The sequence below is a fragment of the Triticum aestivum genome, chromosome 2A (genome assembly GCF_018294505.1).
Source record: "Triticum aestivum cultivar Chinese Spring chromosome 2A, IWGSC CS RefSeq v2.1, whole genome shotgun sequence".
NCBI classification, from domain to species: Eukaryota; Viridiplantae; Streptophyta; class Magnoliopsida; order Poales; family Poaceae; genus Triticum; species Triticum aestivum.
This window is the reverse complement of record NC_057797.1, coordinates 183,100,438-183,114,463: the sequence shown is the minus strand read 5'-3', so window position 1 is coordinate 183,114,463 and position 14,026 is coordinate 183,100,438. Positions and strand designations below refer to the sequence as shown.

General features: G+C 41.5%; 1 protein-coding gene, 1 long non-coding RNA gene and 1 other non-coding gene across 44 annotated transcripts; 1 reads left to right on the top strand and 2 right to left on the bottom strand.

The window, feature by feature from the left end:
• The first annotated feature begins 1,138 nt into the window (after positions 1-1,138).
• Positions 1,139-8,276, top strand: LOC123188245 (uncharacterized). 41 transcript variants are annotated; one of them, XR_006494440.1, is made up of 13 exons: positions 1,346-1,632; positions 1,854-1,985; positions 2,202-2,349; positions 2,467-2,649; positions 2,735-3,001; positions 3,615-3,744; positions 4,147-4,242; positions 4,342-4,504; positions 4,865-4,929; positions 5,270-5,315; positions 5,908-6,140; positions 6,222-6,328; positions 7,648-8,276. It is a non-coding gene; the product is annotated as an uncharacterized protein (transcript). The 41 variants fall into 41 exon arrangements; XR_006494451.1 differs by lacking the exons at positions 4,147-4,242; positions 4,342-4,504 and having other exon boundaries at positions 3,664-3,744; positions 5,908-5,939; positions 6,082-6,140; XR_006494427.1 differs by having other exon boundaries at positions 3,664-4,242.
• On the bottom strand, positions 1,427-7,926 carry LOC123188247 (uncharacterized). 2 transcript variants are annotated; one of them, XR_006494452.1, is made up of 3 exons: positions 7,635-7,926; positions 1,822-7,331; positions 1,427-1,718 (listed from the first exon to the last, which is right to left on the bottom strand). It is a non-coding gene; the product is annotated as an uncharacterized lncRNA (long non-coding RNA). The 2 variants fall into 2 exon arrangements; XR_006494453.1 differs by having other exon boundaries at positions 1,461-1,748.
• A 1,086-nt stretch (positions 8,277-9,362) lies between the features above and the next one.
• LOC123188244 (secretory carrier-associated membrane protein 1) lies at positions 9,363-13,493 on the bottom strand. Its single transcript, XM_044600284.1, has 13 exons — positions 13,216-13,493; positions 12,854-12,919; positions 12,646-12,750; positions 12,465-12,527; positions 12,152-12,185; positions 11,549-11,671; positions 10,925-10,987; positions 10,740-10,833; positions 10,576-10,621; positions 10,395-10,462; positions 9,936-9,984; positions 9,734-9,799; positions 9,363-9,645 (listed from the first exon to the last, which is right to left on the bottom strand). Exons 1-13 carry the CDS (start codon positions 13,276-13,278, stop codon positions 9,559-9,561), a joined length of 927 nt encoding a protein of 308 aa, XP_044456219.1. The 5' UTR covers positions 13,279-13,493; the 3' UTR covers positions 9,363-9,558.
• Between the last annotated feature and the right edge of the window lie 533 nt (positions 13,494-14,026).

Sequence of the window (14,026 nt, the reverse complement as noted above, 5' to 3'; positions counted from 1 at the left end):
TTTGTTGCAAAATTTCATATTTTGGTGTCTTTATGCAAATCTTCAAACCACCTGTCTTTCGGTGTCCAAATGTGTACTCTTTGTAACCAGCCTGTTTAATAAACATGTACTCTTCATATTTCAATGAATAAGGTGTGCACGCATCCCACAATACAACCTTGATAATAAATTAGACAGATAATATATAGTTTTGTGACTTGAAAATTATACCAATGGAAACTTCTTTTAAATATGAATTCAACGGTATAATTGTTGTCACATATAACCCACATTTGAGTGGTCTAATTCATGGTCAAAGTTCAATTATAAAGTGCGTACACACCTATGTAGCAGCGGTCATTTAGTTCGTAGTATTTTTTTTAATACTACAATTTATGACATTTGTTTTGTAGGGACGAAGGTACTAGACTCTTTAGGAATGCGTCCAGACCCGATTCTTTACCCAATATTCTTAGGGACGTGGTATGCGTTGGTCGGTGAATCTTTTTAAAGGATCCGTCGGGTTGTGAGTCGTCAGATCCGGTGTATCGTGTGGCTCACCTTGTCCTCATTTTTTGCAACTGATGGCGACGTGTTGCAAGTTTTCTTTTGCAAGACAAGTCTTGTTGCAAAAACATTTGCAATGAGGTTAGTGTTGCTTTTTTTTTTTGCAGCAGCAGAGGTCTTTTGCATTTTTATTCATTTTTTGCAAAAGAGGTCTTGTTGCATATATTTTTTGCAACAGACGTCTTGTTGTATAGTTTCTTTTTACATTTTCACTTTTTTGCAACACAGATGTTGTTGCAGAAAAATCTAACATATAAAAGCCGCTAGAGTACCCGCCATTCTGGGGCCTTCCTCGCGTGCTTCCCATCTGCATCGCTCGTTTTGCCTCGCTGTAAAGATTTATGTACTTTTCAACTGCCTGTCAAGCATCTGGCCATCGATTTTATTTCACGTCATGGGCTTCAGTTTGAGCAGATGACGCCTAGGCCATCCTTTCAGTGGGGGTTCAAGTCAAAACAGTGGTGTGTATGTGTGGGTCGTGCAAAATTGCGGGTGCGGTGAAAACCTAGCCCAATCCCCTCCCGTCCCCGAGCTCCAATCGCCTCCTGTCCTCGAGCCCCGCGTCATCCCAACCCTCATCCCCTCCTGCATCGTCGCCTTCCCATCGCCTCCTCTTCTCTCCCTTGATTCTCGTCGCGCAGCCGCCCTTTCCTTCCTCCATCCCGCGCCTGCCGCTGAGCCCCTCCTCTTCCCAGTTCCGCCAGCCTCATCCTCTGCCGCTCGCTCAATTCGATCTGCAGGGGAGAGAGTGAAGATGAGAGGGAAAAGAAGGAAGGAGAGGAGGGTGAAATTTCGGAAAGAGGATAGGGAGGTGCAGCTCTGAATGGGAGAGGGTCTCCGCTGGCGCTGGCCTGCGCCGGCGAGGTCGGGCGCGACCAGGCCATTGGTGATGGCTCGATTCTCTCCTAGATCGGCTTGTGCAGTGCAGTGGTGCGGCGGACGGCCCTCGTGCAGTGGCCTCAGCGGGTGGGCGACGACACCTGCAGCTGGTGCACAATGGCGACGGCATGCAGCTCCTGTGCCCCGCAACACTCTCCTTCCACGCACAGCAGGAGCGGGAGCAAGGATGCTGAGGCAATAGTTCAGGTTTGCCTTCACCTCCTCTCCTCTCTTCCCCTGCTCTCCACATCTCTAACTTGGATTGAGTTCTCACATTTTTTACTTTGCCTTTTCTGGCAAAAAAATGGTATGAAATCTGAGATCTGGACATCAAGTTCACTTCTTTTATTTTTCTCTGCAGTAGAAGGAAAATGAGGCAGAGAAGGTTTCACCAACCTCTTCTACACTGACAAATCTTTTCTTTCCAGCATTGCCATGGTGAGCTGCTGCTGTAGTGCTTTATAATTTTTTGGCCCCTTCCTAGATGTTCGCAGCCTGATGGTTCTGCACAATTGGTAGGAGCAGCGAATGTGCTCATGTAAGCTCATTACCTTGATTAGGTAAAATTGTTATGATTTTGTTTCATATATGAATAGCTAGATGCAGAGTGTTTTCGTATCATACATATCATTCTAGATCTTGGACAAAGTACATGCCTATTTCCCTTTCTTCAGGTAGTAAATCCAGGTTGATTTCTAGACCCATGAAGACCTATGATGTTAGATGAAGCCTTCAGACTTTTAATTGTGTGTTGGCTTCGCTCTTCTGCGCAGCAGCGGCGGCGCCGCTCCTCCTCAAGGCCACGGGTGAAGCAGCAGCGGCGCCGCTCCTCCTCATGGCGATGGCCACATCCTCCTCCACACCTCCTTTGCACGCGCTTCCCGCTTCCGCTTGCTCGTTCTCCGGGTGTTGTAGTCAGAACAGGTGAACACTCTTTCTCTCTTTTTCTCTCTTCCACAGGTCCTCTATTTTTTTCTCTTCAACGGGTCCTCTCTCTTCCTCACAACCCCTCCTCATCCCTCTCCAATCTCTCCCATTCAGGCAGGGTGGAGAGGGCACACAAAAGCTAGGCAGGCCACAGACAACAGTGTGCTGCAGACTTGAGTGAGGACAACAGTGAGTGACACTGGACGAATCCGTCCTGGTCGAGCCCCCACCCAGACGGCTACCTGCAGAGGAGATGTCAAGGACAGCTCCCAGTTCGTGGCGGAGACACCAGCACAGGTGAGCCCTTTCTTACTCCTTTCCTCATTTTTTGACCTGAGCTCATCCCACTAATTAATTTCTTCCTTTTTTTGTTCTTATGCAGATAGGGTTTGGGTGAGGGTTGATTCCTACCCTGATGGCAGCAACCCTCCTTCCGCAACCTTGCCCGCCGAGTGCACTGAGCTGTTTTGCTGTACAAAGAGCCTCTCCTTTTCAATGTACCATGGTGTCCCTTTCCATGCTAGCTCTAAACTTCTGCCCTCATCATTCCCATGGTGTCTAAGAAAATCATAGGGAAGAGGCTCTAGGAGAGGGGGTTTGGTTTTACTTTTCTGGTTTTGCAACACGATGCGACGAATTTCTCCTGCATGTATGGCTTCATTCCTTCATTTACCATATGCAAATCTTGGTCTTCAATTTGCTTGGTTTCGTATGAGTGACCGGAGATTACTGTGATGCTATGTAAGCCTACAGTGTAGAGTGAATCAGATATGTGCTAGGTCCACTAATTTAGCTCATTACCTTGCTTCACTGTTGTGTAGATGCAAAACTTGTTTTCCCTTGTGCTGAATTTGCCACTATTTTTCATTTCTGCTCATTCTGATCTAACCAAAGTGTCCTGATGGATTTGAGGCTCTTGCGCATGTCTGGTTTGGACATGCCCTTATTTTTTATCAGATCACTAAACTAAACTGTATAATAAAATAGACCCCCCTCCTTTCCAACACCTTATTTATTATTAGAGCAAGCAACAACATGTTATCATATTCGGTTTCTTGTGAGTAGCACTTCAGTTTAGATTGCCATATACTCTTTGGTATATAGCATTTTTGCCTACACATTTGCCCATTTCGCATAGAAAGATGGTTTGCTTTGGAGGGGAATTAGATAAGGCCCATGAGTCCTAAGTAAGTGTGATAAGCAAGCCCTGCACTTCTATTTACTATTAAGCATCAGCTAAATTTCTGATAATGGCATTTCAGAGATAATACAATCAATCCAACTGTTAACTTTGGTGTGCTTTTTGGATAGGACTAATATGAAGACGCTGGCTAGCTCGCATTGCCATCATATATTCTAGAAGCAAGAGCAAGGATTATAGCGAAAATAAAGGTACAATGCTCCCAATATATTTTACCTTTTTGGCGAAGTTTTGGTGCTTGCGGAAGAAAATAACACCATCATTATACCTACTGCTCATTTTTTATTCAGGCAATTAGCCATCAGTAGGAAATGCCAACTAATTGTACTTTCTCTGTTGCAGAGGTGAAATTAGTACTGCTTTTCTAAAGCTTTTTTTGTTGCATGTTCCCCTTTCTTAATCTTCTGTTTGTTCAAATGTATGTCTGTGCTTATAATCATTATTACACGATGAATCTCACCATGCTATCATTTCCTGAAAATTTATGCTCGCATAGTGACGTTTTTCATATGGGTGATACTTCTGTTGCCCTCATTTGGTGCGCATATAGACTATTCTCTACTGTTTCCACATCTACAATTTATTGTTTGAAGGCAAAGAAAATTGCAGCATGAACATGAAGACAATTTAGCTTTAGACAAGACCATCCTAAATCAATATGAAGCGTGTTGGTGAGGGCACATAAGCAGGTAGTGTTTAATTCTGCCAGATGTCAAGGGTTAGTTAAGGGTTACCTTTCATGTCCTTGCCGAAAAAACGACACTCTGAGCTCACACATGCATTGCTAGGTCTACACACATGGATTTTTATCCTGTGGGTGCACATCTATTTTGTTGGTGAAGGAAGTGATATCTGAGAGGGAGGTTAGCAGAAAACAAATTGCTGCTACTTAGGTTTCCACATCGCTCCACTCTTCAGTTTAAATTTTCGAAGGTTGAAGGCAAACAATATGTGAGCCAGAATTTCCAGATTCCAATAATATAGTAGCTATTCATGCAATGGGCTGAGCTTTCACTTTCATTTACATTTTTTCTTCGAGCGAAACACGCAAAACTAGAAACTGGGGTTCGCTGTTTTAATTTATTGCCAAGAGGATAAACAAGCTATTTTATGTTCTACGCTTGTGCTAACAGGCGTTAGTTGTATAGTTAAAATAAAATGGTTGAGCACGTGCACTATATATAGAGAGATAGTTGATAGCAGCATATAAACTTTGGACAATCACCTTTGGTTTATAGCCTAAAAAAATACTTTTTATTGTTATCATACAATATATATAAATTTTGTAAATTTGGCTGTACCAATATTTAGGTATATGCTGATAACAAAGGGGTTGGAGTGGTGCCCTGTGGTGACAGCCGACAGTGGAGAAAGATGTGAGCGCCCACCTCTTCGAACTACGGTTATATTTATATACGCAGGTTCCTGTTGTAGCACTTGAACTGAGCTACTTCTAGCAATTTTTTGGTCTATTTGGCGATTTTTGTACTCATGAATCGTTAATGGCATTACAAAGATGGATCTTTTCGAATATTTTCAAACCTCCAAGAGAATCAGATTTCAGTTTAGTATTATAAGGATTGGAATGGTAAATGCATCAGTACTGTTGGGCTTTCTTAAATGCTGTTGGGTTTTCTTAAATGTTGTTTGGGGTTTGGTGGTGGTAGCGAAAAAAACACGACATATTTTAATTTTTTGTTCCTACCGGAAAACTAGGAGAGGTGGCGCAAACATGATGGCCAAACCTGTGGTGCTTTGCAAGGTAACACATATGTCCCTGGCCTATCTTTATGTATCATGATGTTTCTATTTGTATACTAATGCAGTAATGCTTATTACAAAGCACATTGATACAAGTATGAAGCTTTGCAGATCTGTTCAAGCGAGTACCTTTTCTTTTATGCACTTTTCTTTTACTTTCACTTGCTCCTTTTGTCATTTGAAACTGGTAGTGAACATATAAAGTAATTCAAATGGGGGAAATTCTTCTGGTTTGTATATCTATGTCAGCCCTTGCTTGAAAACCTAAAAATTGACTTGCATCCTAATCAGACTACACTTTGTCTTCCTTATTTCATAGAACAAAGCAATTGAAATTGGATATAGAACAAGTCAAACAATTGCACTTCATATATTGTCTAGGGTGATTAGAATCTTACCAATCCTAATGCAAATGACTAATATGTTTATTCATCTAGACCCACATTTAAGACCATAGGGAAGATATTTGATATTCATAATCTGCATGTCTTACAGATTCACTTAATAAAATATTCAAAGTGCAAAGTATCTAGGAGTTGGTATCTTCTTGTAGTTTCATGTGCTCATATCAATTGGCTTTTTTCAATTTTCAGGTATCTAATATGGCTAAATGCGTAACGAAAAGGTCTGTCTTCCTAGCCTCATAGATCCAACAGTAGCACGAATAAGCAAAGGATATTTGTTTTCAAAGCCTCTGTTACGAGTGAAATGCGGCAATGGAAGCAAGGAATCGTGGCTTACTTCTATTCGGATTCCATATCTACTAGGACAATCCTGATATCCTTCTCATCATTTATATTTGATTCTTTGGAGATTCATAAAGAAGGTATGTGCAAAATATCTGAATTTCAAACAAACCTACACTTGAGGTTTTTTATTGCATTTTCTTTATCTTATTCTTTTGCAGGAATGCATCCACAATCTTGGTATAAAATTTGTTTGGATGGTTCAGAATCTTTAGATGGCATGGATGAGACATAATTTGTTGTATTCAGATATTTTTCATGGTTACAGGTTAGGAAATTTTGGTTCTACTGCCAGAGCATACTTTATCTTTCCATTTCCATCAATCCATCTTGATGTGTGATCGGGTTGCTGTGTGATGCTGTTAGCTATTGATATGGTGTCTGCTTACGTCTGTTCGTAAGTACATTCTTTGACTATTGTTTGTTTCAGACATATAGCAAGCACAAGAAAAATCTGCTGATGAATACTTAGCTTGCTTTTTATATTTTAGTCCTCTGGCCTTGTTCACACATAGTGACTAACTGTCTTGGAAAATTGGATGGTCCTTGTGTCGGATAGCTTCAGATTTTAGCTATACTAGCAAATGTTCAGTTGGTGCATGTTGTACTTTATCAGATTATCGCAGATAAATTGCAAGAACCGGAAATATGTAGCTCTAGAATTAGGGAACCAGAAATAACTGATTCTTTTTGCTGAAAAAAGAGCTAGGTTTTTATAGACCATTATTATATGCTTTCCATTTGCTGCATTCTTTCTTTCAGGTTGTTCCATTATTTTCCCATGTTAGCTTTAGGATGCCCATTGTATTTTAGTTCATATGTACATGTATTGTGTATGGTTAATTTGTCCTATATGTCAGTGTCTGAGCATGACAAGCAGCAAAGAGGGAGGGGATTTCAAATACAAAGCAAAATGTGCACAAAATAGATGCGGCTCACAATGTCATAGCATAGACTGGAACAAAATATACATTGTGTATATATAATTACTACTATTATCCAGTGCTCACTATTTATGTTCACATAGATACATTGTAGCAACAACATACCTGGTATTGTGGATAATGACCACTCCATTGCCACAACTATAGAATACACCAGACTGGCCAAAAGTGCTCCATTGCCTCAACTGTAGAATACATCGGACTGGCCAAAAGTTGTCCATGGCCACAACTATAGAACACACCAGACTGACCAAAAGATGCCTGCATATGGCCAATAACTACATATATGCTTTCCTGGACCATGGTTTGCTGTTTCGCCAGTGTTACCTGACAAAAAAAAATCAAAAATCACTGTCACCTCTTTTTCTGAATCAGAAGATGGCTGACTGTCTGATATACTACTAGAAAAAATCGAAGCCCAAAAAGCATGAATGAATGATGGATCTGAACCTGTACTTCATAAATGATGTGCATATCACAAAAAATATGGATGGTTAGGCTATCAAAATTTGGCATAATACATGGCTGACGGAGATAGTAACTTCAAAAATTACACGGCAACCAAAACTTTATGCAAGTCTATGAAGAAAATCATAGAATCATTTTTCTTTAATTAATTTTGAAACATACCTTCCTCTTGCAGCAGTCTTGCTCCTTCGGCCCTTCAACAACAGTTCACCGATTAGTTTATCAGTCGGCGGCAGCAGGCAACACGAGCGGAGAAGGTAGTGAGGGAAGGAGAAGAAGCAGCAAACATCAGCAGACACCCCACACCCGTCGTGGCGTCCTGGAGGGCCCTCGCTACGGATGGCAGCGGAAGTTGGCAAGGCCGGCGGCCAGCGGTTGGCAGCAGCGAGAAGCGCGAGTGAAAGACCTGGTTGATTTGGGAAAGGGAGGAGAACAGAGGACTGGTCGATTTATTGAAAGAAGAACAGATAAGGTTTGGTAGATTTGGGGGAAAGGAGGAGAGACGAGCGTGCGTGGCAGCAGGTAGTCGGTGTATTGGACTCAGATATATTTGGGCTGGGCCAAATGCTTATTGTAAACTTAATTATCCTTTCCAATTCTGAAAGGGTGGGTCGTGGCACCCTTTGGCCCAGATAAGGCTGCACTGAATGTTCTCTTAGGTGGCCTTCTGTATGCCAGTTAGTCTAGCTGTACGTTTATTTTTTTTTGTTTGTTTGTATTTCTTAAAAGCTAATGTCGTTGCATGTTTTTTTAACCTTTTTTTTTGATCGGAGAAAGATGATGCTCAGGAAATTACTTATTGGATGGAACTATAGTCACCTTACAAAGTTTTTCCACCAAATGTTTTTGTGTGTGCAACTATGATCGGTTTCTATTCGTTTATTGTACAGTTTTATTCTGCAGAAACCGCATAGAGGACAAGAAAAACAGAAAAGTTAATTTTGGGGACGGCGAAAGACTACATATCTTGGTTACCAGAAGTTTGGTGATCAAAGCAACCTACATGATGCATCTTTGCGTATGTAGCTTTGTGTAACAGAAGCTGGTTGATCAAAGCAATTTACATGATGAATCTCTAAATAGCTTTGCTTAGCATAAACTGATCTCACTACTTTCTTTAGCCTATGAACCTAATATCAATGTAATATATAGTTCTACATATGATATATTCCCTTCTATTTAAAGAATACCGGTCTCTAAACGTTCCAATTTCCTTGGTTGAAAGCTTGGTTTGCTCCTGCTCTTTGTGCCATTGGCGCAACGGGTCATCTAGCATGAAGAAAGGGTGTGTATATGCTTTCGCCTTCAAGTGCATGTCCAAGGGCTTCTGCATGATTGTCTATCCAATCTAAGCAGATCACAGTAGTCCTTTGCTACGTAACTTGATATTACTATAAGTACCTATCGAGACTTTTATATTTGGCATCATTTTGGATCTTATGTAAAAAAAATATGACAATCCTTTCCGTATATGACTATCATCAATCTGTATTTATTTTCATATGTTCCTTCCGTGTCTACATATTTTGATGCACACTCTTTCAATCATTGGCTTGCTCTCGGTCTTTGCGCCATGGGCGCAACGGGTCATCTAGTTACGGTAAAGATGCAGTGGCCCCGGCCACACACGGAACACACGTCGCATGCTGAAGGCGGCGGACGCCTGCTGTTCCTAAGCTTTTCCCGTATTCTTACCATTAGGTGAGACCACATGGAAAATTCCTACCGTTGGAAAACCCTTTGCTTTTTCTTTAAACCGAATGATATATATTGGTAAAGCTGCAACAAATAGGCGAGATCGTAGGCACCATTCATATAGTCGCAACGGTACCTTGTTAATACCCCTACTCTCAGGAGTCAGGACACGGCGTTTATATTCAGGACGGATCATAATCTGTAAAAACTGCACATTCTCTATACCGGTAAGAAAAGTGGACAAGTCCTACAATGTCACTTCATCACAGCAGTATCCTATGCCAACTTAAGATTATAGTCAGAGCCAAGGCAAACATATACTTTTGTTTATGGTGCCATCTAATCCATGGAATTAATCTTGAGACCTATCATCATCTGAGATATGTGGCAGTCAAAATGCCGCTCTCATAGCGCCCCTTGTCGCATCACGCTTCATCTCTGCGGCCTTTCCACTTCCTCGGAAGTACATGTACACTTGCTGCACGCATATAATGCCAAAGCGGCTCAGACATTTCACTTTTCAATATATGTTGTAAAACAGAACGGTTGATCATCTGAATGCTGACCTGGATAACCCAGATGCTCAACAATGACTCCAGGGCAAATAATCCAAACCCAATGAAGTAGAAGATCTGCACAACAATTGCATCAATTACTTGGCCAGAGAAAGAACTCCTTGGCATCAGGAATTTGACTACTGCACTGGTGATTCACCATGTCTCTGATAGACATAGTGTTAGCTGGCCAACCATAGGTTCATGTACTTACCCCAACTAGAGCATTCACACTGATAAGATCAATCGCCGGCAAAATTCCTCTACACAAGCAGAAAAATAGAATTCAGTCCAGGTGAAGTTCCAAACATATATCCGAGGAATATTTTGGGCTGCCATATTTTAAAGTGAAGCACTTAATTTCGTATGGAAGGATGAATAGAAGCAGTATAATTCTAAGGATAAATAGAGTTCAGTAACTCAATTAAGATGGGTCTAACTATGGGTATACAAAATCAGGCGATAACTGTGCACCTGAGCTGACTTCTATGATGATGCTCATCTACAAATTGAAATATGCTAGAATTAAAATGCACAAAGCATACAATTCATGCAACTGTCTTGCCGATACTATCTTAACAAAAACCATTTGTATTGAATTCAAGTACTATACAGGTCACTGCTTCCAGTCTTCTAATGTCATTTCCTGAATATAAGCAAACAAGAGACTTACGCCAAAGACTTGCCCTCAAAGACAGCGGGAGGAGCCACGGCAGCAAATACGACGAAAACGATGTGAAACTGCAAAAACAGAACGTTCAAGTACTGTATTTTTGTAGGTTTTGAATTATCACACATTAAACATTATGCAGATGAACCAAGGCATTCTTGAGTAATATACTCATATAACTAACCAAGTAGAGCAAGAAAAACAATCCAAACTTCAACGCGCTGTCAGTCCTGTAACACAAGTTGCAAGAAACATTTATTTATACATATGCAAAATCCAGGACAGAGAAAGAAAATCCAGGAGAAACAAGGAGATGTAAAAAAATAAAGTAAGCTTTTAAATAAATACCTCATAGCATTATAAAGAGGGCGATACCATAACACATATGCACCAGGAACCCCAGAGATGAAGTAGATTATTGCTAGCAACCAGATTTTCACACCTGGACATGGATAAACCATTTGTTATTCAAGCATTAAATAATTCCTTAGATGCATACGCCATAGGGAACAGCAAAAGGGATTGAGCATTACCTTCCCCCTTGATCCAGGCTGAAGTAACTGCTACGACATTCCAGAAGAGACAGCAAACCAAACCTATTCAATGCCAGAGAAAGCTTTCTTAGTTTTGCTGATATGCGAAGAAGGAAGGTTTATTCTTATATTACCATCCAGTTCTACCTCTGAACAAATATTAGAATTGGAATGTATAGTTTAGAACATCATAGAACTTGAAAATAAAATGCAGGCATGTAGAAATATAGCGTACATTCTAAAGCCATTAAGGCATTCTCAAAATCTTTTAGCAGATCAAATTAACGTACATCCTAATCTTGATAAATGCAGGCATGTAGAAATATAGACATTAATGACATTAATAATTTCCTCTGCCAATTTATTTGACTATGCTATGGCTGTCAGCTGAAGAAATGCATGTCACTTCGGCGACAGGATGTGAAGTTTGAACAAAATTATTTGCCAATATTAACTTTAGCACATATCCCACAGAAAAAAAGCTTTTAACATTTGATTTTTGAAATACAAATAACACCTCCTAAGATATGGAGAAAATGTTTGGCCACCATCCCATTTAAAAAACAAGAAGAAATTTCTTCAACAAACTTCAGGAATATTTCAAGAATTGAAAGGAAGCGGTACCAAGAAATGACGCAAATGCGAAGTATTGCATTCTTTGAAGATGAGTCGGTATCTCATTGGCAATGTCATGGTGGATGAGTGGCAGAAAAGGAGGCCAGTTTTTCTCCTCGATGACAATACCAGCTATAAAATAATATCAAACAGAATAAGGGATCAGAAGTTTAGCTAATCGTGAACAACATAATTAATTAATGAAGTTTCTTTTGAAAACAATAAGTGACAATACAATCTTTGAATGGATTATTCATTGAGAAAAATAATAAATTACAAGATGTACAACTTGATGATGTTCAGCAGTTATACTTGTTGTATATTAAAGTGTCATTACCGGTTACATTTTCGATTTTGAACATAATGATCATATATATATAGCTTTGTTTGCAGAGGAGAAAGTACGAAATAAAAAACAAAAGGCACAAATTTAGACCTTGGCTATAGCAAGATTCTGAACTTCTGATGCTTAGCGGATACTTGTTTAGTTGTTTTACAAGTCCATTACTGTATGATTCTTTCATTTTGTCCAGAGAAAATAGGAAAAGAATTATGACGAATTGCTTCTAATGTGTCATCTATGAAAGACAGAAAGAAAAAACAAACACTAACCTCGTGCTGCAGCTTCCTCCCTTCTTTTCAATTCCTAGTAAATATAATTAATATGAGGGAATCAGAACCTGATAAAACTTTTGGCTCAGATCGACTAGGTAAATAGTGCCAGTAATACAGTGTGCGGCTATAAAAAGCTGAATTTGAAAGGTAGCCATCAACCAAAGATGATCCTAAATAAACTTCATGAGATTAGTTCACACTGAAGACTGCTATTAACATCAACTAACATAAGCCCCAAATATACTCTGTTAATGAGTTATCTTAGTAGTCAAGTTAACGACTAGTATAACCGCGTAAATATGCATTGTACCTTCTCCCTCTTGTTCAACTCTGCTTCCCTCGCTTGCAGCTCCTTTTCTCTTTTCTTCAGGTCCTGGAGCATTCAGAAAGCACACATTAATTGGAAGCCCTGGGTATCATTTTCCTTCTAGCTGTTGTTCTCATAGGTGCATTTTGCAACTGCAAAGATTAAGCTGCACAATCACACATACCTTTGATGACTCAAGAGGGATATCCACTGTGGCACTGAAATCTGCAGGTTCCGGGGGAAGGGGCGAAAGCCGCGAATTCGAGGAAGGAGCAACGTTTCTGGGATTCTACATTACAGTTAAAATCAATGAACGACAGTGGTGAGCAGCCAGCAGTCAAGGGCAAATTTAACCCCAAATGCAATGGTGAGCAGAATAACTAAGGGCATACTGGCATGTAAAACGCGCCGCCGCCACCATAGTTGGACTGCCCACCAGCTTTGCCTCGCGCTTGTTCCTGCCAAGAAACCACCCACAAATTTCAGTTAGGAGGGCATACAGGAGGGTTTTGGCACCAATGCCTCATCGGTCCAGTGCGAATCCCCCAGAACTAAAAGCGTCGGTGATGGCGAGATTGGACGAAGAGGAGAAAAGATTAGATGAGATCTGCCTCTAGTCAGATCCGAACGCAAGCGAACGCCTGGCCGCGCCCACGGCGACGAGAAGGAAACTTAGATCCGCTGCATCGGGGGCAATGGCGGAATGGGATAAAGAGAGATATGGCGTGGCGTGGGTAGGGGATTGGCTCCTTACCGAGAAAGGATTCACGTCCTCCTCCTCCTCGAAAGGGTTGCCGCCATCGTAGCGCCCCGCCATGTCCCTCCCACACGCCTCGGCGCGCTTGCTTGCACCACCGACAATGGCGATTGGGGAAGGAGGAGACGATGAGTCCCGGCTAACAGATGGGTACAGGAGCGCACGCACGGTTGCACTTGCACCGCCCCCCACCAGTTGGGCCAGATATGTGTGACGGCGACGACTTTGCGACTTGAGCCGCACACGCCGGGCACTGCTCGCGGGCCAAACTTCGGTTTATTTGGATCCCTCTGGCTCTCATTTCGATGAGATTTAATTTAACTTAACTTGATACTATGAGACGTTTAAATATAGGGAAAAGATTCCCATCAACCAGCCGATTACAACGCACCGTCCATCCATCTCCAATAAAAGATGTAGATGAAAAATATCTAACTTTTACATTTTCGAGGACCAAAACACCTCTCCAACAGATGTATTTTTTTTTCATCTACACCCACCTCCCGGAGATGTAACTACAACACCTCGCGGTGCAAATTTACATCTCCGCCTATCGAAGATGTAAAAATACGGACGCCCGCCAACTGCCTAACTGTCATTCATTTCCCTTCCGCGCGACTAGCCGCCACCCACCTGACTCCGCACCAAATCAACGCCGCCGCCGCCCGCCCGACGGCCACCAGGCTCGCCGCCTGCCTCGCCGGCCCGCCGCCCGGAGCCACTGAATCGAAACTTCTCCGACTGTTGCGGCTGGCCTAAACGCCTTCCTCAAGGAGGTCTACGATGGAGTAGGCTTCATCCAAGCCTA